This window comes from Elephas maximus, chromosome 27, assembly GCF_024166365.1.
Source record: "Elephas maximus indicus isolate mEleMax1 chromosome 27, mEleMax1 primary haplotype, whole genome shotgun sequence".
In the NCBI taxonomy this organism is placed as follows: Eukaryota; Metazoa; Chordata; class Mammalia; order Proboscidea; family Elephantidae; genus Elephas; species Elephas maximus.
The window spans coordinates 7,054,508-7,078,598 of NC_064845.1; the positions used below are offsets into that span (position 1 = coordinate 7,054,508).

The following is a 24,091-nucleotide window of genomic DNA, read 5'->3' on the forward strand; positions in this document are numbered from 1 at the left end:
AATTTGGATGATACGGTGTTTGAATCAAACGTCTTCTCCCTCTCTTTTTTTTTTCCTTAAGATAGAATTTAGAATTCTTTCATTGATTCTTCAGGTAGCATTTCAAAAATAACCTGTCATTCCCGTATTTTGTTCCTGTTGAGATGGTGGTGAAAGTGCATAAAAGCACCAGAAAACAAATGAAGGTCAGTTAAGAATTATCAGATAAACAGGGCAACAAAAAAGAGAAAATGGTGTGAGGTGGAGACTCCCTGGATATACAGAAGTGTTTCATAGAGCTGGAATAGATCTCGAAAACTTTGTTCTAGAACAGAAGTAGTTAGCAAATGTGACCAGTCGGTATAAGCTTGTCCTGTTAATAACCCCTTTATGGGAAAAAAAGCCTTCTCCTTGGCGTTCTCACCACATTCAATGTACCACAAAAGTCAGTGCTTTTTAAAGAAAGAAAATGATCGTTTAGTCTTAAGACTTCAACCTGTTGTGCAGGATTTTATTTTAGAAAATTAAGAGAGAAATACTCAGGTTTGTCATGCATAAACTCATTATTGTAGAAAAGTAGTCATGGCAAGGCAAACAAGTAAGACCTCGCAACATTCATTTAGAACTGGGGAGGCAGAATTTACAATTACACTGTTATTCTGTGGTTAGAGTCCCAGCCTTTAGACTTCAGGCGTTTGTCTTTTATGAGAGATCTCAGGAGGAAGGCTTGACCACACACAGCTCGAACCTCATAGCCGAAGTCTGCAGTCTTTGGCTATGGGCAGAGCCTCAGCAGGCTTTTGGTCTTCAGGAAAGAGTAAGAGACTAGAGAAAGATCCCTCTGCCTTCTCTCAGTGGGCGAGCAGAAGTTCAGGGTCCATATGTGAAATTCCCACATTGGCCTCACATGATGAGGGCCACTGTGAAGTCAAAGGCATGTATGTTGTATCTTTTCTTCAGGGTTAGAGATGAGCCAAATGTCACATTTTTTCTTCAAGGTTAGAGATTAGGGAGATTGTTTAGGTTTATGCCTCAAGGCTAGTTTACAAATATCAGCGATGTCTTCTTTGATCACCGCATGCTTGTTCAAGGTCAACTTAAAGGTTATTTACCACGTGCTTCTATGTCGAAGTTTAGATGTTTTCTAAACAACTGTCTAATGACTTACAGGTTCCTGATGATTTATAGTTAATGTTAGAGAGCCTGACAAAGGTAGACATGTTTCTAAGTTCACATTATGAGTGATTATACATGTGTATTTTGAAAGTGTAATACTGACTTACACTTTATGGAACTTGAGAGCATCATAAAAAGATACAAAGCACAGCCAGAAATCCTTAGCTATCTAGGGGTGGTTGATAGTCTAAGTTCTCCTTTTCAGTTTCCCCCATCCAAAATTGAACTGTGTAAATCATGATATTTAATTTTGATAATTTAAAGTTAATCTTGTATTGTTCTTTTTAACTGTTACCTCAACAGTGTGATGCCATTAGCATATTGGAGAAAGAGCATGACTACAGAGACGAGCATTTTGATTTTATTCAGTCACATATCCGGAAGTTTTGTTTACAGTGTATCCTTTTAATACATTGATTGTCGCTGTGTACCTTACCTAATGTTATTTGTTTTCTGAAGCAAAGGAATTAAATTGATGGACTGTAGAAATTCCTTTAATGTTTTCCCTCCGGCCTTGGGTTAGAAATTTGATTTTAGATCTCAGGTTTTCATTTTAGTTCTCAAATGATTTGTACCTGGGTGTTTTGAGATATAAAACGAGTATCAAAATAGATACCTTTAATATGCTTTGTTTAAAGGACTGCTTAAAATCAATCAATCTTACATGGAAAATACTGCCCTTGGATCAGATACTTTGCAGTTGGATTTCCCAACCAAAGCTTTTGGGTCTAAAAAAAAAAAGAGATGATACTAGGAGTAGATATTAATAACAAGTTATACACACGTGTTTATAGTGTCCGCAGTTCACAGATAGTCTTTATTAATGGACTAGCTGAATAAGGTCACTTGACCCCAGTGGGTTCCCTCTCCCCTTGTCCTCTCCATGGACCTTCTTCTTACGTCACCTAACGGCTGAGTTGAGTTAAAGGGTACTCACCTATGTAAGAATCTTTAATAAGAAAACAAAAAGCATAATTGAAGTAGAAATACCTATAACCTATTTGTTATCTTTGCAGATTAGAAAATTTGAGAACAGATAGTGTCTTTAAGCATTTATTTAATGCAGTGCTAGAAAATGTAAATATAGAAGTGTGATCAGGAGGGAAATTGTCCATTAAATTACAGACCTTTAACACTGGTTGATTTTAAAAGTGTCCAGAAGGTGGGAAGTCATCTCCAGATAGTGAGGTATTTGTTTGGTAGTGAGTGTGATGATTTTAAATAATCTTTATGTAAAATATTTTAAATTTTAATGGCAGTATAAATTTTTTAGCTGTAGAAACGATCCAAATTATCATAAATCAGCTCTCATTATGGGGAAGATCGTTAATGAAAAGTTCACACAATTAAGCCTTTACTAAGATTATGATGTTTGTTTCTCCCAAGCTTTACACCAAGTTAAGTAGCATTTAACAGTGTCGCTTTTAGGTTCACAAACCCCAGGCCAGTCCTGGAAAATCCCAGCTAAAGAAGTTAGACCGCTCTCGGCATTTCCCTTCAGCCTAAGACACCTTCTCTCTTGTGGGCACACGGCCACTGCGTGGTTGTGGGATCTCAGACTTCTCCTTTATCTTTTCTTTTTTTTTTTTTTAGCCTTTTGGTCTTTTGATCCATCGTGTCTTTTTGAATAAAACATCCAAGGTAGGACCTGCTTTAATGAATACCTAATGTGAGGTTGTTTTATCTCAAGTTTGGGTCATGAGATTTACTTTTGCCTTGAGTCGTTCTTAGAAGGCTTCTTGGTAGTACCCCCACTGGTTCACCTTCTCTCATCAGTGGGTCTCCCAAGCTTTGTCCCCGAAGTCCTAATTCCTGGGATTAGTAAAAACTGCAGGAGACATTAGTGCATACATTTTTGTTCAAAAGGCAGAGAAAACGGTCATGAAACTTAGGAAGGATAAAAAACACTTGAGCGTAGAGGCGTAATAGGGTCGTGTTACTACATCTGCCCCTACTCTCTCAGCTTAACGGAACTTTTGCCCTCCTAAATGGTTATGTAAAGACTGTTGTATTTGCATTTTAGCTCGTATTTAAGTATATTTTTGAAATTATTATATAAAATGGAAGTTATTTTTGAAACTAATAAACACATAGATGTAAATCTTAAGTTCAGAACCCAGAACTTTATGATATCTGTTCATGGAATTTGTCCAAGTTTTTCTTTAATTACCGGTATTACTCAGATGGTGCAGCCCTTATTTACACTTCAGTAAAAGAAAACAAAAATATAGATTTAGTGTATAAATACATCGTTCAGAAGCTATATGGATTTCCCTATAAGATTCCTGCTGTTGTTGTGGAAAAAGATGCAGTATTTATGTAAGTATAGTCTTAAGTATGTTATTTTATCTTGTATTGATGCTGCTGTTTGGTGAGCCATGGTTTTCAGTTTTAAAGTGGGACCGGTAGACCTTTTTGTGCTGAGTAGATGAGAATCGGCCCGTAGATTGCTATATTTATAACCTGCTTTTTTTTTTTTTTTTTTTTTTTGATCTATTTACCATTCCCTTTTAGATTTACTGGTGGCCTGAGCCTTTTTGGAAAAGCCTTTGCTAGTAAACTGTCCACCGGGTGCATGAATCACTGTATTGTATCTACTTAATTCTTCAGTTAATTATGATATATAAATGACCCAATGTGTAATCTAGATGGGCTTTTAAAAAGTTATCTGAATAAAACTTGGAGATAATGATTACAGCCTTCCCCCCAAAAAAACTATTAATGGCATTTTTTAATCAGGAAGATTGATAATCATTTTAGGTGTATAATTAGTAAAATGCGACTTGGGCATTATCATAAGAAGCAGACTAGTTGGCCATGATTGGTCAGATTGCTCCCCTACGTGGTTTTGGATTGAATGAGAACAATGATATAAATGCTTTAGAGTTTATCATGTACACTTCTTTCCAGTCCAGCAGGGTGGGATAATGACAAGAAAATAGGAATATTACATGAAAATTTTCAAACATTAAAACCAGAAGATAATTTTGAAGACATCATAACTAAACCACCTGTCCGAAAGGTAACACTTCTGGTATTTAGTCTCAATATTTTGACTTTTAGATCGAGAGGGAACTCTGTCACTTTAACATTGAAAGGAGAAAGGCACAGAGATTCTCCTTTATCTGGAGGGTTTCTAACTGTAATTTGGGTGTTTCTGATGAATAGTTCACAAGAAGGACCTGTTTTAGCAAAATGTAAATCAACTATTCAGTTGCTGAATTGTCCCTTAGTCTTTGGCATATTTATATTAGCAAATATTAGTACAGATTCCATTTCTTTCTAATATAACCAAAACCAGACTCCTTGCCGTCGAGTCAGTTCTGACTCATAGTGAGCCTGTAGGACAGAGCAGAGCTGCCCCATAGGGTTTCCAAGGCTGTAACCTTTACAGTAGCCTACTGCCACATCTTTCTCCTGCGGCGGGTGGGCCAAACCTCCCATCTTTCAGTTAGCAGCTGAGAGCTTAACCACTGTGCCACCAGGACTCCTCTCTTTTAACGTAGTCCCTTAGAAATTATGGGTTGGCGTGAGTGACTGGATTTTCAACAGTCAGGAATGGTCAGAATCTGTGAATTTTCCAATCTATCGCTCAGCCAGAAGCTAAAAAAATGTGAGAAAGATTTTCTTGGCTTCTACCTATTGAGACAGACCTTGAATCTTCTCTGCAGTTACTAGTTACCCGCAGGAGCCCCACAGCTATCCAAGAGCTTCCGGTTTCTACATTTACTTTTTAGCCTTAACTGCAGTGTGCCATTCACGCGATGGTAAAATCTGGTCCCATGAGGTACTCTTCTTTCATCTGCCTCGATGTTAAGATTTTATGTCACGTGGTATGTGATGCCCTGTAGTTAGATATAGATGTTTCTGAAAGGTTGTATAAAAATAAGTATTTGTGTATAATACATCTCACCGACTCACCTTTGGGTTGGACGTGTGTTTCAGGAAAAAGTCATTTTGATTTAACATGTAGTAAGATTCTTAAGAATCCAAACATGCACAGCGTAGAGCATCTGCCTTCTGTTCATATGTAATGAGTAAGTCAGATGAAAACTGAGACATCAGTTAGCATAGTATTTGGCTTGGACGTCTGTTAAAAGAAATGCCTGCATCGAGATAACAGTAGCAACAGTTGCCCCATTCTCTCCTCTGCCTCTTGATTGCATAGTATTTATCGAGGGCCAGGCAGGGCTGTTCTGGGCACCAGGCGCTCACTGGGAGGGTGATGCTAACAGTAAACTGACCAGCTGATGGTCAACGTTGTGAAAGTAAAGCAGGGTGAAGAGAGCTGGCCAGAGAGTCTGGGAAGGCGCCCGAATGAGGGCGGGAGACAGGAGGCAGAGTTCCGGTGTGTGGGGCCTTACCCTTAGGCTGCAGTACGGACTTTGGATTCCATTCTGAGTGAGGTGGGAAGCAATTGGAGAGTTTGAGCAGAGGAGTGATACAATCTGGTAACTATTTAAAAGGATTGCACTGAAGGAGCTCTGGTGGTGTGACAGTTAAGGTCTTGGCTGCTGACTGAAAGGCTGGCCATTCTGAGCCTCTGCTCCGTGGGAGAAAGACCTAGCAGTCCGCTCCCATAAAGATTGCAGCCAAGAATCCTCTATGGGGAAGTTCTGCTCTGTCACTTGGGGTCATAAGGAGTTGGAATCTACCCGGAAGTACCCAGCTACAACAGTTGATTGCTTAATATCTCCAGTGCCATAGAAAATTAGAATAATAAAACTGGACAGCGGGGAGCTGAAAGGATCTCGCTGGCTGCTGGGAGGAAAATGGACCAGGGAGTACCTTGTACGGCCAGCATAGAAGCAGGAGGTGGGCTCGACTCCCTCATTACTCAGGAGAGGGTAGAGGTATATGGTTATTCATATTTGCGTATTTAAGTTGATATTCACTGAGCTGGGCTATTACTGGGATACAGCACCTGATTGTTGTTTAGCAAATTTGATAAGTAATATTGATATGCCTGTGGCCTCTAGGGTTTTGCTCTCCAGTACAGTAGCCACTAGCCACATAAGGCTTTTAAATGTGAATTAAGAAAAATTAAAAATTTGGTTCCTTAGTCGCACCGGGCACGTTTCAGGTACTTAGTAGCCACAGGTGGCTAGTGGCTGCCATTGTGGGCAGCACAAATGTAGAGTGTTTACATCATCGCAGAAGGTGATCTGACACCTCTGCCTTAGGGGCTTGGGTGGGACAGCTCAGCCATGCGAATACAGTATATATAGGTGATGTAGTGCTGAACTGTCTTTTTTTTTTTTTTCAATTAATCTAATTGAGAGAGGAAGTTCTTAATGGCTTTGGCGTAGTGCCTTAAACTCACTCACTTCTGCCCGTTCCAGTTTGTGCATGAGAAGGAGATTGTAGCAGAAGATGACCAGGTGTTTCTCATGAAGCTGCAGGTACGAATTTGCATGAGAAGCAGAAATCGCTGTGGGTAAATTGTTCACACACATTTTCTTTAAAGTACAGTGGGACATGCTAGGAATGTCTGAACTCGAATTCTTTTTTTTCCTTTTCCCAGACCCTTTTATCAAAACAGCCACCAACTGCAGCTGGAAGGCCTGTGGTCAGTATTACAGAGTTTGACAAAATTTATTAAGATGTGGAATGTATTGTTTAAGTTTTTTTCTTAATTGTATACATATTTCGTGTGTGTGTGCTTTAATATAAACTTGAATTCAGAATTCTGGAATTCTCTTGTGAGGTTTGAAAAGATAAGCTTCATTTCCTTTTTGGATATTTAAATCATGTGAAGATCTATTTTGCAAACGTTTGTTATGTGTCGTTCATTGTGGTGAGCCATTTATCTCGAATCCTCAGCAGCCCTAGGAGGCAGGTACTGCTGTTAAACCTATTTTACAGATGGGAAAACGAAGGGTTTGGAGGTGATGGTGACTTGTCTGAGATTATACAGCTGGAAGGATGCGAATCTGAGTTGGAACCCAGATCTGACTCCCAAGCTTATACTTTTAACCACACCTAATTACTCAGTGTGTCCTTTTCCCATTGAAGGAAGAATTAGTATTCTAAAATGCGGTAGACCTGTAGTACTCTCTGATAATGAGGACACCGTTGCTAACACTTTTGTCAATGGCCTGCAGTGTAGACGTACCAGTAGGATGGATATGGGACAGTCGCAAAGTAATTGCCTTTCATAATAATAACTTCTGTGACATTGACAGCTTTGGGTGTTTCTAATTGTGGTTTTCCTATTTTTATGTAGGATGCCTCGCCAAGAGTCCCAGGAGGCTCCCCTCGAACACCAAACAGATCCGTGTCGTCCAACGTTGCTAGCGTGTCACCCATTCCTGCTGGGTCAAAAAAAATTGATCCAAACATGAAAGGTGTGTTGCTGTTTTTTCTTTTCTTTTTTTGGGAGAAAACAGTGCAGTACATTTTGCAGTGGAAAGAAATTGACAAAGAATTCTACCTTTTACCATAGCTACTTCCAGTTTTGTGCAGTACCTTCTAGTCTCTGTCTCTGAAGGTATAATCTCATAATTAATCAGATTGTAAGCCATTTTACATCATGTGCTTATTAACGTCATTTTGGCATCCATGATACCAGCTGTTTGAAAGTTGTGTGTCGTATTCGTTATTGGGAAACTGCAGTTAACATAAAGAGGAGCCTACATGCATGGTAGTTACTACCATAGGAGCAACTGCCATAAGTGGGATTAGTGGGTCAGAGACTCGGTGTATTTTTATACCTTTGGTACTGTTTTTCAAATGATGGCTCAGCTTTGTATACCATCAATGTTGACGATTGCAATTTTACGACAACCTAATCAGCATCCTTTAATTACTAATAAGAAGCTCCCCTCCCCCAGTACTGCCCTTCTATTTGTATTTCCCTCCTGCGAATTGTGCTTTTATCTCTAGGGAACTTCTGCTGGTTTTCCGGGAGGATCAGGTAACTTTTGTAACGCTTGATGCAGACACTTTGCAATAGTCACATTTTCGAAAACCCCTTTCAGAGGGGTGAGGTACTTGCCCCTGACGTCTGCTTGTTTACAGTGCTCTTCGCCTTTTAATGATAACCACTTTCCAGTTTTTTCATAATTATCAAACTAGAATTGAGTTTGGAATATACAGCTCTTAAATTTTAAGTGTGTTGTTTTCTGTGTGTGATTACTGTAATAGTAACTTATGGAGATATCTAATGTTCTGAGTAAACATGTTTGTTTCTTACAGCTGGAGCCACGAGTGAAGGTGTCCTGGCAAATTTCTTCAACAGCTTGCTGAGTAAGAAGAGCGGCTCCCCAGGAGGCCCTGGTGGTGGGAGTCCTGGAGGCGGGGCTGCAGGTGGAAGCAGTGGGCTGCCATCGTCCTCCAAAAAGTCAGGTAGAGTTGCCTAGAGCAAGTTATTTTTTTAAAAAATCATCTAGATGAGACCAAGCGGCCAACATTCACTTTTAAAACAAAGATGAGACTGTAAGGGGACAGGGAAACTAGATTAATGGAAACGAAACAACTAGAATGGAAATAGTAAGAATGTTCATGCATTGTGAAGAATCTAACCAATGTCACTGAACAATTTGTCTAGAAATGGGTGAATGGAAACCTAAATTACTGTGTAAACCTTCACTGAAAACACAATAAAATATTATTTATGAAAAAAAGAAACATTCCTCACTTCCAGGCAGGATTCTCAGCTGGGGGCTGCCCCTCAAGTTGAAAATTACTATCAGAGTTCTTCTGAGATGTAAATGATAGCTGCTAGTTTTACCTCTATTTGGTAACAGACCCCACAATTGAACTAAAATAAGAGAACTTAATTTTCAATTAAGGATGTTTATATAATTTAGTATGCTAGAGGAAGTTTATGAAACCATTTACAGTTTTTATGGAAAGAGAGATTGGTGAAAACAACACTTTGAATTCTGTCTAAATCTTGTTTTCTTTGCCTTCACTGTAGGCCAGAAGCCTGTCCTATCAGATGTTCACGCAGAACTAGACAGAATTGCACGAAAACCGGTTACAGTTTCTCCTCCAACAGCTACACCCCCTACGGAAGGAGAAGCTTCTTGAAGATACCAAATAAAGCCATTTATTCAACTTTTTGGGAAGACATAAACTTGCCTCTGCCTTTTCCATCAAAAGTGGACGTAGGGAGCTTTTCCGGATGGACTCAATTCTTGTCTGGTTTTGTTTGTTTGTCTTGTGGTTGCTCATTTTTTATAAAATGGAGCCATACAGAAAAAAATTATCCTACATGATGTAGGATTGCCATTTGCATTGCCATTTTGCATACGGAAGTAATTTTGGAATTTTGAAAAACTCAAAATTTATAGTACTGAAATGCAGCCGTGTGACCATATTCTAAAGGCTATTTAAAAGCTATAGAAAGGTTTAGGGAAGGGCAGAAAATAATATGCAGTTTGGGCATTTAACTGACTTGGAAGTCCAAGCTTATTTAATTAAGACTATTAAAATCATAAAAAAAAATAAATTGTGTTTCACTGGAAAAAAGAAAACGATCAATTGTCAGATTTTTGCACACCAACATAAATGAATGCAAATAAGATACACCACGACACACAGCACATGCTGGGAAAACAGTCAGCGTTTGGCACATTAGTCATTGTCTCAGTCCATGGTCCTGTAAGTTGCCATCAAAACATGACTGAGAAATATCGGCCAAGATTTGTTTCACTGAGAAGCAAAGAAAGCACACTGCCTAAATGTGTAAAAGAAAAATGCAGAGGTTATTAAAATGTAAAGAGTAACAGTCTTTGGATTTGTCTATATATATACACGTATATGTATATATATGGCTCTGCCTTAATATGCTCTTCTTTTGTTTGTGACTTTGAACTGTAATCAGTTAATAAAGTATTTATTCTCTGCGTTCAGGTTTCAGGTAGTTTGTTGCATTCTCTTATATTTAAGTTCGTATTTATCAGCTAGTGATTGACAGGATTTGTTAGTATTTTGAAGTTTTTGACCTGAATGGGATTATTAAGCATCCTGCTCTTTCTCTTTCTTCCTAAGAGACGAGTGAGTACGTGAGAGTCACGGTTTGGGAGTTTGCTTTGATCCACACATCTGCCCAGGCACGTCTCAGGCTGCAGAATCTTAGGTCAGCCTTCCCGGTAGGTTACAAGACTGTCGGTCGTTGTTGTTGTTGAAAGGGAAGAAGCAGTGCCGAAAGCTTGGCTGATGCACTGACACGGAGCTCCTCTCTCACAAGCAGAGCACCGTTATCAGTTACATCGTTTTCGGTACCTGTTTCAGGACCTTCTTAAGAACGGTTTGATGGTTTGAAGTTCCACAAGAGAACACATCTGCATTTGACCGACTGAGTCATATCCAACAACTGGAAAAAACATTGGTTACCTCCCCTATGGATTGGTTTTTGTTATTTAACTCTATATATTCCACAATTTTTTCAGCAGGAGAACAGTATCTCTACTATCTAGCACAATCCTTTCACTGGAACTTTAAAATCTGTTTAGTTCCACAGTAGTAATTGATTCCTTATCGTTGACTATAAATGCTGAAAATACACAAGGGGTAATAATTTGTGGCCATATAGAAGCAACGTAGGATGTTTATGAGCATGAAAAATTAATTGGTGAACATGTTTTATTTGGCAATATATATGAGCTAAAAATGCCACTGATAAAATCTTCAGGCCAGAAAAGTTTCTGCAGTTGTGTTGTAGAGACCAGTTAGAGACCAGTTCTTCTAAACTAGTACTTAGTGAAACAACTGAAACTGATGAAAGAAATAAAATTGCAAACTGTGCGTTCTGGCGTACTTTGAAATCTCTGCTACTGTGTTTGCATGCATAGACCAACTCATTTTTCATGTGTGACGCTGGAGATGTACTAGAAAATCCTAGTAATTACTCTGGTTGTTACCTGAAGTATTGTGATTGTTCACGTCACTGTGGGATTCAGTTTTAACTAAAACTTTGCATTTACCATGTTTAAACTTTAAATCTATTTTTGTACTGATTTTTGCAAGGAAAGAAATTTGTCTCAATTTTTTTTGGTTTTTAAGTAAACTTTTTATTGAAGTATAAAATGTGAAGTGTACAAGTTACAAGTGTACGGTTTGAAATATCACATAGTGACCATGTGTAATCAGCAACTAGATCAAGAAAGAAAGCACGTCCAGCACTGTGGAAACTTCCATGGCTTCTCTCAGTACCCCCACCCACAAAGTCACCACTGTCCTGAGTTCCGACTCTGCAGAGCTTGCTTATTTTCATGCTTTATATAAATAGAATCTTAGAATTCGCTGCAGGTAGTGACAGTTACTCATTCTCATTGTAGCGTAATTTTCCATTGTGCAAATATTAGTTATCCTTTATGCTACTGATGGTTGTATGTTCCCTACTGGTGTTGTAACAAATCGTCACAGATTTAGTGACTTAAAACTCTAAATTTATTATCTGACCATTCAGAAGTCCAAAATCAGTCTCACTGGGCTAAAGCAAGGTGTCTGCAGGCTGGCTTATCCTGGAGGCTCCAGGGGAGAAGCCATTTCCTTCTTTTCTAGCCTCCAGAGGCCACCTGCATTCATTGGCTTGTGGCCCCTTCATCTTCACATCCGGCAGCTTAGCACCTTCACCTCTGTCTGCTTCCATCACATTGCCTCTCAGTCTGACCCTTCTACCTCCATCTTTTAAGGACCCCGGTGATTACCTTGGGCCAACCCAGGTAGTCCATCATACTCTCGCCGCAAGGTCCTTAATCACATCTACAAAGTCCCTCGACCAAGGAAAGTAACGGTCACAGCTTCCAGGCGCGAGGAGGTGGATGTCTATGGGGCCCATTGCTCAGCCTACCGCAGGATGTTTGGATTGTTTTCGGTGTTTGGTCACTGTGATGAATAGTGTGCTGTGGACGCCCTTAAACATACCTTGTAGAAAATGCGTTCTTATATCTGCCGGATCCGTAGGGTCCATATATATTCAGCTTTAGTAGATAATGCCGGTTTTTCCAAAGTGGTTGTGAGAATCCCCATTCCCGGGAGAAAATATTTGCAAATGATCTATCTGATAAGAGTCTGCTGTTGCTGTGAGGGGCCATCGAGTCCATGCTGACTCATTGCAACCCTGTAAGAGTTTAGCATCCAGAAATTATTTAAAAACACTACTCAAAAAAACAACACGGAATTTGAAAATGGGCAAAAAATTTGAATAGACATTTCTCCAAAGATACGTAAATGGCCAGCAAGCCCAGGAAAAGATGCTCAGTGTCATTAGCCAGCAGGGAACTGCAGATCAAAACCACCGTGAGACAGGACTGCACACAAACTAGGACAACTGTAATAAAGTACAGATGATCACAGGTGTTGCCGAGGATGTGGAGACGCTGGAACCCTCTCTGCTGGTGGGCAGCTAAAATGGTGTAGTGCTTTGGAAAACAGTTGGGCAGTTTTTGAAAAAGTCAGAGTTACCATGTGACTCAGCAGTTTCACTCCTAGGTATATGCCCACGAGAAATGGGGGCGTATGTCCACCCAAAAATGTGTGAATGTTAGTAATAGCATTAGTCATAACTTCATGAAAGTGAAAACAACCCAAACGTCCATCAGCAGACGAGTAAGCAGTGTGCTATATCCAGGCAAGTGCGTATTATTCAACTATAAAGAGAAATGAAATACAGATACATGCTACACCACGCGTGAACCTTGAAAACATGCTATACAGAAGCAGCCAGTCACAAAAGGCCACACATTTTATGATTCCATTTATATGAAATGCCCAGAACTGGCAAATCCATAGAGAAAGAAAGATGAGTGGTTGCCATGGACTAGGGAGGGAGAGACACTGGGATACAGAGCTGCGTTTTGGGGGGGGGGATGAGAATGTTATACAGCGGTGATGGTTGTACAACCTTGTAAATATACAAAAAGCACTGAACTGTATACTTTAAAAGGAGAATTTCATGGTATGTGAATTATGTATCAATTTTTTTAAAATTCCATTCCTACTAGCAGTATATGAGAATTCCACTTGCTCTGCGTCCATGCCTACTCTTGGTATTGCCTGTCTTTAATTTTAGACATTCTGGCAGGTATAGAATCGTGGTTTTTATTGGATATCCTTGCTGGCTAATGAAGTTAAGCATATTTTCATGTTTACTGGCCATTTGGATATTCTCTTTTGTAAAGTTAGGAGCCTAACCTGTTTTTTTTTTTTTTTTTTTCCTGTTGGACTGACTTTTTCTCATTGACTCATTCTTTGTATAACATATAAAGGATATTAGTCCTTGTCATATAGGTATTGCAGATACCTTCTCTCATTCTGTGGTTGGCTCTCTCACTCTCTTATTGGTGTCTTTTGATATAGAAGTTATTTATTTTTAATGTCCAATTTACCAGCTTTTCTTTATGGATTTTTTTTTTTTTACCTGTTTTAAAGAAGTCTTTGCCTTGCCCAAGGCCATGAAGATTTTTTTAAATGATTTTTTTTCCAGAAGTTCTATTGTTTTCCCTATATTCCACCTGAAATTTATTTCTACGCATGGTGTGAAGTAGGGAACAAGATTCCCTTTTTCACGGGGACAGTCAGTTGATCCAGTACCACTTAAAGAAATCTTCACTGCGTGACTGCCGTGGTCGTATTTGGATTGTCATTTGTGCATGTATCTATTGCTGGGCTTTCTAGTTTCTCCCGTTTGTCCATTTGTCTATCCTTGCGCCCATACTACAGCCTCAGTTTCTGTATTTAAAAAAAAAAATCCTTATGTGGCAGGTAGCGTAAGCACTACAGTGTTCTTCTTCATTAAGACCGATTTCCCTGTTCTTGATCCTTTGCTTTGTCACTTCTGTGTAAGCTTTAGAACCAACTGGTCAATTGCCACCAAAAAAAAAAAAAAGCCTGGTAGTTTGATTAGGATTGCATTGTATCTAAATCAATCGGAGCCTAACTGTCATCTTCACAGTATCTTCTAAACTGCACAGAATATCCTCCCCCCATTTCAGTTCTTCAGTTTCTCGTAACTCTCAACGTACAGTCTTGCGCCTCCTTTTGTTTTTGTTTTTTTGACAAAGTATTTGTCTCTGATGCTATTTCAAACAGCATTTTCTTAAAATTTCACTGTATGTGTTGCTGGTACATAGAAATACATCTCTTTCATACCGATCTCATCTGACCCTACCGTTGGGTCGCTATAAGTCAGAAGCAACTCGACGGCAATGGGTTTGGTTTTATTTTTTTTGTTAACTACTAAATCCATTTATTAATGTTTTAGTTCATCTGTAGTTTATTTTGAATTTTTCTGAGTACAATGAGATCATCGGCAAAGAGTGAGCTTTATTTCACCTGTACTCCACGTGGTGAGAGAGTGCGTTTTTATCTTGTTCCTCATCTTAGAGTGAAAGTCTCTGTATGTCACTGAGTGTGATGTTTGCTCCATGCTTTTTGTAGGTACTCCATCAAAGTAAGAAAATCTCTTCCTTCCTAGTTTATATCATGAAGGATGTTAAATTTTATCAAATGCTTTTTTTTCTTCATCTATTGAGATTTTTTTCCTTCCTTTTCTATTAATTTTATCAGTTACAAAAACCAAACCAACTTCGTATTCCTGAAATAAGCCTAATTTGGTGTGTTTTATCATATTGCTGGATTTTGCTTGCTAACATTCTGTTAGAATTTTGCATTGTGCTTATGAGAAGGATTGGTCTGTAATTTTTATTTCTCATAATGTTTTTGTCACTGTTTGCTATCAAGATGGTACTGACCTCATAAAACAAGTTTGGAAGCATTCCCTCTTTATTCTTTGTAAGGAGTTTGTGTAAGATTAGTGTGATGCTTGTTAATTTTGTTTCTTTAAAACAATCAGGTATCAATTTACCAGGCCCTTTGTGAACTGAACAATGGTCCCAATGTTAATACTCATTACTGTTTGCTTATTTGGGGGCTTTCATTTAGCGGGAAATGACTTGCTTTTTAAAAAGCTGACAAAATGCCAGAATAAGAGAGTTCCTCACCTAACACCTTACATCCTCATCACATAGCTGTCCCCCAGGCTGAGATAAGATTATGGACATTGATGCCAGGGAATTCTTGCTGACCGTGTAAGACTTGTCCCCGGAACACGATCATTGGAGGGGATTCAGAGGGAATTCGATTTACAAGTATCCCCTTGTTCTGTACAAACGACTGCCTCTTGGCCTATGTGCAGGTTTTGCATGAGCACAGTTAAGTGTACTGTATATAAGCTGGTCAAAATTGTGATGAGTTCATATGAATGAGCTCATATGAATACCTAATTTGGAAACAGCCTAGAGTAAAATTCTTAACTTTAGAGGTTTTATTTTTGTTTTGCTTCATATTTAGATAGCCTTTGACACCTCATTTATTGTAGTTGAAACCAACAGAGAGCAAAATTTGCTTATATGAGAAATTATTTCAACGAGTTGGACAGTAATTTTTCTAACCCTTGGGTCAAATAAGAACAATGTTTTTTTTTTAAAGTATACTTGTCCGTTGCCCAGTGAATTCTTGGCCACCTCTACTAGGAGGTGCCATGAATAGCGGGCAGTTTGTCCTCTGAAACATGTTTTTAGGTGCCGTCAAGTTGGTTCCAACTCATAGCAACCCTATGTACGACAGAACGAAACACTGCCAGGTCCTGTGCCATCCTCACAATCATTGCTATGTTTGAGCCCATTGTTGCAGCCACTGTGTTAATCCATCTCATTGGGGGTCTTCCTCTTTTTTGCTGACCCTCTATTAAGGTAGATTTATTAAAGTATGAAGTCCTTCTCCAGGGAGTAGTCCCTCCTGATAACATGTCCAAAGTACATGAGATGAAGCCTGGCCATCCTCACTTCTAAGGAACAGCCTGGCAGAACTTCCAAGACAGATTTGTTCCTCCTTCTGGCAGTGCATGATATATTCAGTATTCTTTGCCAACACCATAATTCAAAGGCATCAGTTCTTAAATCTTCCTTATTCATTGTCCAGCTTTCCCATGCACATGATGGAGTGGAAAATACCATGGCTTGGTTCAGGCACATCTTAGTCCTCAAGGTGACATCTTTGGTTTTTAACGCATTCAAGAGGTCTTTTGCAGCACGTTTGCCCGATGCAATACATCATTTGATTTCTCGACTGCTGCTTCCAACTGCATTGATTCTGGATCCAAGTACAATGAAATCCTTTACAACTTCAGTCTTTTCTCCGTTTATCATGATGTTGCTTATTGGTCCAGTTGTGAGGATTTTTGTTTTCTCTGTGTTGAGGTGTAATCCGTACTGAAGGCTGTAGTCTTTGATCTTCATCAGTAAGTGCTTCAAGTTCTCTTCACTTTCAGCAAGCAAGGTTGTGTCATCTGCATATCGCAGGTTGTTAATAGTCTTCCTCCAGTCCTGATGCTGTGTTCTTCATATGGTCCAGTTTCTCAGATTATTTGCTCAGATTATATAAGTATGGTGAAAGGATACAATCCTGACACACATCCTTCCTGATTTTAAACCACGAAGTATCCCCTTGTTCTGTACGAATGACTGCCTCTTGGTCTATGTACAGGTTTTGCATGAGCACAATTAAGTGTACTGTATATAAGCTGATCAAAATTGTAATGTGACGAGTTCATCTCTTTGGAGGGCCGCTCCCTGTCCTTGAACAATTTTCTTTGCCCAATAAAACCTTTTAACTAACTCATGGATCAGATTTTTTCTTTTGACAACTGTTCTAATCTGATAAATAAATTAGTCATTTGATTTTAGTCCTGCCCCACGTTGGCTTACAATTTGGAACAAGGCTTTGATTCAGAAATTTTGGTTGCTGCCCTATAGAATGTAACTTTCCCAAGCATTTTCTGTCTGAAGTGTTCTTTGTCCATGATGTTTCTAACTTGGCCATAATTAATTGAGTTATATCATCTCTTATTCTTTGTTTTGTGTTCATTACCATGGTCCCTCCAACATAAATTCCATTCAGATGGGAAATACGATTTAGAGTATAGGTGATGATTACGTCTTTTACTGCTCACCCAAAGTCTAGTATAAAACACAGCAGACGCTCAATATTTGGACAAATTGCTGGCCACTTACGGTTGTTATGGGTTGAATTGTGTCCTCCCAAGATACGTGTTAGGATCTTACTTGTGGATTCAGTCCCATTTGGGAATAGGATTTTCTTTGTTATGTTCTTCAGGCCGTATCACCGTAAGGTGTGTCTTAATCACTTTTGAGGTACGGTGGAATCTTTGAGAACTGGAACTCAATGGGACAAGGTAGTCTTTCTGGGTCTGGGTCTTGCAAATTTTCTGCCTTTGGCAGGGTGCAGTCTTAGCACTTTTTTACCGCTTCTTTTTGTGGAAATATTTGACCTTTCCTTCTCTGACTGGTTTCCACCTTACACAGTTTCCAGCTTTCCCAGGTTTGCTGTATAGAAAGAGCAGATTGGCCACAGAAGTAAGTAAGCAAGTACAAACGGGGAAAGGTTGACCCTAGTGGAGATCAGCAAGGAACCAAGGAAGAGAAGCTGAAAGAAACAAGGATTTTCCCCCAGGGTGGACTGAGAGAGCCTCCTAGAGCTTGCGCCCTGAATTCAGACTTCTAGCCTCCTAAATTGTGAGAAAATAAGTTTCTGTTTGTTAAAGCCACCCACTTGTGGTATTTGTTTTATGGCAGCACTAGATAACTAAGAAAAAAAAAAAAGAGGTTAAATAAGATAGAGTCACTATCCAGTCCTCTTTGCAAGATATCTGAGCCTCTTAGCCACCACCTTCTCCCTTAAGTGGAAACTCTGGTAGTGTAGTGGCTAAGAGCTATGGCTGCTAACCGAAAGATAAGCAGTTTGAATCCACCAGGTGCTCCTTGGAAACTCTATGGGGCAGTTCAACTCTGTCATATCGGATCGACTTGGCGGCAATGGGTTTGTTTTTTTTGTGTTTGTTTGTTTTCTCCCTTAAGTGGGCTTTGTAAAACCATCAGAATCTTAATGTGCAAGCTTTGCACCACTAAGATGCTGAGGAGGACAATGGAAAGAGCCAGAAGAGCTGACCTACTTCATTCATTGCTCTCTAACCTTGATTTCATCATCTGTGAAGTGGTGAGGACCATCTGCATGCTGGTAGATGTTATGAGTGAGGATTAAGTGGAGTGCTTTCCAAACTATAAAGTGGAATGCAAACGTAAGCTTTTACAAGGGAATTTTAATTTACGTACATTTCCTAAATACTAGTCCCATGGGTAAATTATTCAAGCAAGCACTTTTAGCTATCTACTCAAAATGTTCTAGTATTGTAAAGCCTTACTGCCTTGTGTGCTTGTTTCTACTAGGAAAAAAAAAAATCCTAAGTATAGTAGTACTAGACCAACTGCCTAGCTCATGTGAGAATAAAATTGGTTCCATGCCTCATGTCAATCACAAGAATAAACTCCAAATGTATCAGACTTAAATGTAAAATATGAAACTATACAGGTACTTGAGGAAAAAATGTATTTGGGGGGGGAAGGCTTTCTAACTTTAATTCAATCCGCATGCAATAAAAGAAGATTTTAAAATTTGACTACATTTAAAAAAGAATTATAGCACATTTCCCTCCTTTTGATCAGGATTCATCTATTGATTTCTTGGTCAGAATGTTCAGTAAGGGTAGCCGGGCACCATCTAGTTCTTCTGGTCTCATGGCAAAGGTGGCAGTAATTTATGGATGCAAGTAGACTTCCAGTTCAGTCCCTTCTCGGCTTTCTGAATCTCCTTCTTCCTCTGCTACTAGACAACAACTAATAAATAGAGAACAGTTGTTGGATGTTGGATGGCGACTTGCAAGCTTTTAAGACCCCAGGAACGACTCACCAAACTAGGGAGTGGAACAGTAATTTCTAAAAACAATATTAGGCCAATTGACTGGACAGTCCCATGAAGCCATGACTCTGAACCCTCAAACCATCAAAACCAATCCCGTGAGGTGTTGGGATGTGTTTAAGTAGGATCAGCAACTTTAACCATCTTTTTTTTTGGGGGGAGGGGGGAGGTGGTTGTTACTGTTGTGAAATTGTATATAACACCATATTTGCCATTTCATCCTTTTTCTGGTGTAGAACTTAGTGATGTCGATTACGTTCAGGTTGTGCGGTCATTACTCTTAACTGAGGCCAATTTTCCCATCGCCATAAACTTAAACCCACTATCTCCCAGAGAATAATTCCCTGTGTCCCTCCCACTTCCACCCCAAAACCAAAAACCAAACTCACTGCCGTCAAATCAATTCCAACTCATGGCGACCCTATAGGACAAAGTAGAACTGCCCCGTAGGGTTTCCAACCCTGTAAATCTTTATGGAAGCAGACTGTCACATCTTTCTCCTGCAGAGTGGCTGGTGTGTTCAAACTTCCGATCTTTTGGTTAGCAGCTGAGTGCTTTAACAGCTGTGCCACACGGCTCATTACTTCTGCTCCAGGTAACCATTAATAGCCATTGTCTCTATATATTTACTTATTCTTGTCTTTTCATATAAGTGAAGTCGTACAGAATTTCAAATTCTTACAGAATCCGGACTTATTAAACCCCTTGAGACTGGAGGAACCCCCGAGACTATCTGAGAAAATCTTCAAACCATAAAGAAACGATCCGCTGAAGTCATCTTTAAGCTAAACAACTGTTAAGTTGAATTAGTAAAGAATTTGACATGAGGATTGCGTTCTTGTAAGGAATTATCTGCGATCTAATTGTCAGCAGTAAGTCTAAAGCATAGATGAGAAGTTTAGGGTTTAGTGAGTCTAAGCCAGTGGCGGTGAAACCATGTGGGTAGAGATGGCAAGAACGTGTCACAAGGTGACCACACCCAGTGTTACTGCATGGTACATGGAGAAGCTGATGAATGGGAGTGTGTTTTGCTCTGTATATTTTCACCAAAATTAAAAAAAAAAAAAAATTATGGCAAAAGGCACCATCAGCAAAGACAAAAAACTGAGTGAAAGTATTTGTAATATGGAACAGATAAAGGGCTGTTGTTCCTAATAGATAAAAAAGAAAAAAGGGGAGAGGAAGACCACAAACTCCATAACAAAAAAAAAAAAAAGAAAGAAAAAAAGGGAGGAGGAAGACCACAAACTCCATAGGATATAGATAAATGGGTCAAAGACATAGACAAGTCAAAAATAAAACAGAATATGGCCCTTGAGCATATGAAAATATATTTAACTTTACTCATTAAGAGAAAGGTAAATTAAAACTATGCTGAAATATTATTTCTTCCTATGAAAATGAAAAAACACAAGTTTGGCAACACTGTTGGGAGGCATGGGAATGCAAAGAGGCTCAACCTCCAGCACCCTCTAGTGGGGGAATTTGCCACTACCCCCCAGAAACCCTGGTGGCGCAGCGGTTAAGAGCTACAGCTGCTAATCAAAAAGTCGGCAGTTCGAATCCACCAGGCGCTGTCTGGAAATTCTATGGGACAGTTTCTACTCTGTCCTATAGAGTCGCTATGAGTCGGACTTGACGGCAGTGATTTTTTTTTCCTTAAATAATTAAACTATGTAGATGCATAAGTGAACTCAGGAAACACAAGCCTAGGAATTAACCCTAAAGATACAGATCTGACGATACAAAAATAACATACAGTTATTCATTGTCACGTTACCTGTCATTGTGAAAGATTGGGAGCAACCTAAATGCCTGTATACAGGAAGCTGGCAGAGCAAGCTGTGGTATAGCCACACAATGGAGCATTAAGTTTAAAAAAAAAAAAAAATGAAGAAGAAGCTGATTTCTACGAATTGATACAGAGTAACTTCCGGATATATATGCAAATGAAAAAAAGCTTTTAGACTGTATATAATGTACTGCCTTTTCTGCAAGAAAAAAAGGAAACAGAAATAGATATGTGTCTGTACTGTCTGCTTTCACTAAAAAAATGCAGGACATATAATCAGAAACTTCCAGAATCTGTGACCTACGGAGAATGGGCGGAAGGACAGTGACTGAGGGACACTTTTCTAGGTATACTTTTTTGTGTGTTTTTATTTCTAGAACTTTTGTTAACATCTCAAGTTTTCGAAAAGAATTTAATCAAGAAAAGGAAAAAAAAAAACCTAAGATGGATTTCTGTAACTTTTAATGACATTTATTATGGGGCAGGAGCCCTGGTGGCGCAGTGGTTAAGAGCTCGGCTGCTAACGAAAAGGTCGGCAGTTCCAGTTCACCAGCCTCTCCTTGGAAACCCTATGGGGCAGTTCTGCTCTGTCCTGTAGGGTCACTATGAGCCAAATTGACTTGATGGCTAGGTGTTTGGTTTCGGTATTGATTATGGGGCAAGGCTTTGTGTTAAGGGCTGCCTAGTGATGCCGGGGACCAGACCCCACTCTCTCCCTTCCCCAGATTCTCAGAAGTTTCCACCTTTCTTCATCAGGTCTCTCACTCAAGTAATCAGACTGTGCTGGACTAGAATACCCAGCTGAAGGAAGGAGCAAAGGGGCTGAGATCCATAGTTTTTTCACCTAATAAAAAACCCATTCGTAACAACAGAGCAGAACTGCCCTGGAGTGTTCCCAAGGAACGATCGGTGGATTACAACTGCCAACCTTTTGGTTAGTAGCCAAGCTCTTAGCCACTACACCTACCAAGGATCCTTTACCCCTAACACCACTTAGAGATTGCCTCCCGGCGCTGGCGAGCAGAGTGCGGAAACCTTAGAGCAAAGGGCGTTGGGAACATTCCTTTGCCATTGCAGCCCTCTGCTGGTATAAATGAAACGTGGCCTTGATGGCGTTACCTGCTTATCTAGTCCAGCTGTGTTGGGAGAGGAGCTTTGATAAACTATTGTCCCTGGAAGGTCTCTGATCCAAACATTTCTTTGCTTATTTGGCACCTTTGTCCACTCTGCGGTATTGGAAATGTTCAGACTTTTCCCTTGGCTTCCATGATACTATTTGCTGTGCCCACCTCCTGCTCTCTGTTGACTCCTTTATTTCTCTGACTTCTCTTTGCCTTCTCTCCCACTCCCTCTAACGTTTTAGCCTAAATCCTCTTTTTAAAATAAGCTCATTCCTTATCATTTTTGTATGAGTATCTTCCAAGTGCTTGATCTTCTCCCATGCTTCAGACCCATACGTGAAACTATTTACTGAGAACCCCACGTGATACCCTCTGGGTGGCCCCAAACTGAGTTCTTCATCTTCCCTTTGTCAAGGAAAATTATCCACAACTTGGAAATAAAGTGAATGGACTATTGAGTGCCCTTTCAGTATCACACTGGAACAGGGTTCTCAGAGTGTGGCCCCTGGACCAGCAGCCGCAGCAGCATCACCTGGGAACTTGTTCGAAATTCCAAGCCTTGGATTCCACACTAGACCCATTGAATCACAAATTCCGGGGGTGGGCTTCAGAAATCTGTGTTTTAACAAGCCCCCTAGGTGAGTCTGAGGGTCACTTACGTTTGAGAACAACTGGACTAGAGCAGGGGTCAGCAAACCAGTGCCTGTTTTATAAAGTTTTGTTGGCATACCAATTTGTTTATATATTGTCTATGGCTGCTCTTATCCTGCAAAGGCAGAGCTGTCTAGTCTTGATAGAGATCGTATGGCCCTCACAGCCTAAAATATTTACTCTCTGGGGCTTTACAGAAAAATGTTGCCGATCCCTGGTCTAGAAGGAGTCTAACAAACCCTCCTAAGGGTCTGATAGTCTAGAGAAAAATAATTTTGTGCGAGTTACTGTTTACTATCGAGTTGGACCCAAACTGTGCAAAGTTAGGTGTTAATTATAGAAAATTGGTATGTTGCAAATGATTTTTGTCTGAGAGAAATGAAAATGATTTCTCTCTGTTAAAAAAGTTAATCACCAAAGTAGTAATTTTTATTGCCTCGTAGAACATTAACCCGATTTGGACCTAACTTAGCAGTCTTATTCTAGCATTCTTTCATTGTCTCTGTATCTACCGTGGACTCTCATATCCGCCTCTGAACCAGCTTTACATCTTCTGATACTTTATATATAAGTTAAATCTTTGAAGCGTGTTCACTACCATGTTTTTATGCAAATAACAGGCACCTTCTACATTGGTTTGCCAGCCACGCCTGCCCCTCTGTGAGGTATTTTCGTAAACACAGCTATGTCATTTTTTTCCCCACATGTTGCTGTAAAAAAATCAGCATGTGTGATTATGAAAATACCCCACAGGGTGGGCGTGCGATCAGCAAACAAACATAACAGAAGGCGTGTGCTATTTATGTAAAAATACTCAATTTTTTTGAGTCATAACTTTTTTTATCTTCTACTTGAGAATAATAACTTCTTGAAATGTGCACTTTGACACTGTCAAGAGTTACTTCCTCTTATGTGCTGTGTCTCCCAGATCATTCCACATCAAACCGGTTGCCACTGCGCCAGTTCTGATTCATGGCAGGCAACCCCGTGTGTTACAGAGTAGAGCTGCTGTCCACAGGGTTTTCGTTGCTGCAGCCTTTTGGAAGCAGGTCACCAGGACTTTTCTCTGGATGAGTTCAAATTGCCCATGTTTCAGTTAGTAGCCCAGCGCTTAGCTATTTGCACTGTAAGGGACTTCCGTCGCTGTCATCACCCTCTCCCAATCTCCTAGTTACAGTGGGTTGAAACCAATCCTTGCCACACTCCTCAATCAAGTCGGTCTCCTAATTTTACTGGTTTTACCTTGCTCAGGCTCTCTTGGATCCATCCTATTTCTCTTGTTTCCATGACTACTGTCTTAGTTTAAGTACTTATTCCCTCTTTCCTGAACTTTTACAGCAGCCCCTACCCGGCTCTTTGTAACCAATCCTGTCTACACAAGGCTGCCGGAACAATATTCCCAAGAAAGAGCTTTGGTCATTTCACTCCCCTGTTCCAAAACCTTTGGTGATTCCCCATTACCCACCAATGTAAAGGCCCAGTTCCTTAGCATGAGTTTAGAGGCCCTCCAAAATTTGACCCCAAACTTCTCTTTCTTGACTCCTCTTTGTCTTTCCTCTCCTTTCACAGCGCTCTCTCGGCCTTCCTT

The 24,091-nt window shown here is 39.8% G+C and overlaps 1 protein-coding gene across 1 annotated transcript in view; it reads left to right on the forward strand.

The window, feature by feature from the left end:
• Positions 1-11,108, forward strand: part of DYNC1LI1 (dynein cytoplasmic 1 light intermediate chain 1) — a 36,993-nt gene extending 25,885 nt beyond the window's left edge. The window contains exons 6-13 of the mRNA XM_049871187.1: positions 1,459-1,552; positions 3,339-3,474; positions 4,066-4,177; positions 6,498-6,557; positions 6,680-6,724; positions 7,382-7,502; positions 8,353-8,502; positions 9,077-11,108. Coding sequence (XP_049727144.1) covers positions 1,459-1,552; positions 3,339-3,474; positions 4,066-4,177; positions 6,498-6,557; positions 6,680-6,724; positions 7,382-7,502; positions 8,353-8,502; positions 9,077-9,189 — 831 coding nt within the window. The 3' untranslated portion in view covers positions 9,190-11,108. The remainder of the gene's footprint in view (positions 1-1,458; positions 1,553-3,338; positions 3,475-4,065; positions 4,178-6,497; positions 6,558-6,679; positions 6,725-7,381; positions 7,503-8,352; positions 8,503-9,076) is intronic.
• The last annotated feature ends 12,983 nt before the right edge of the window (positions 11,109-24,091 follow it).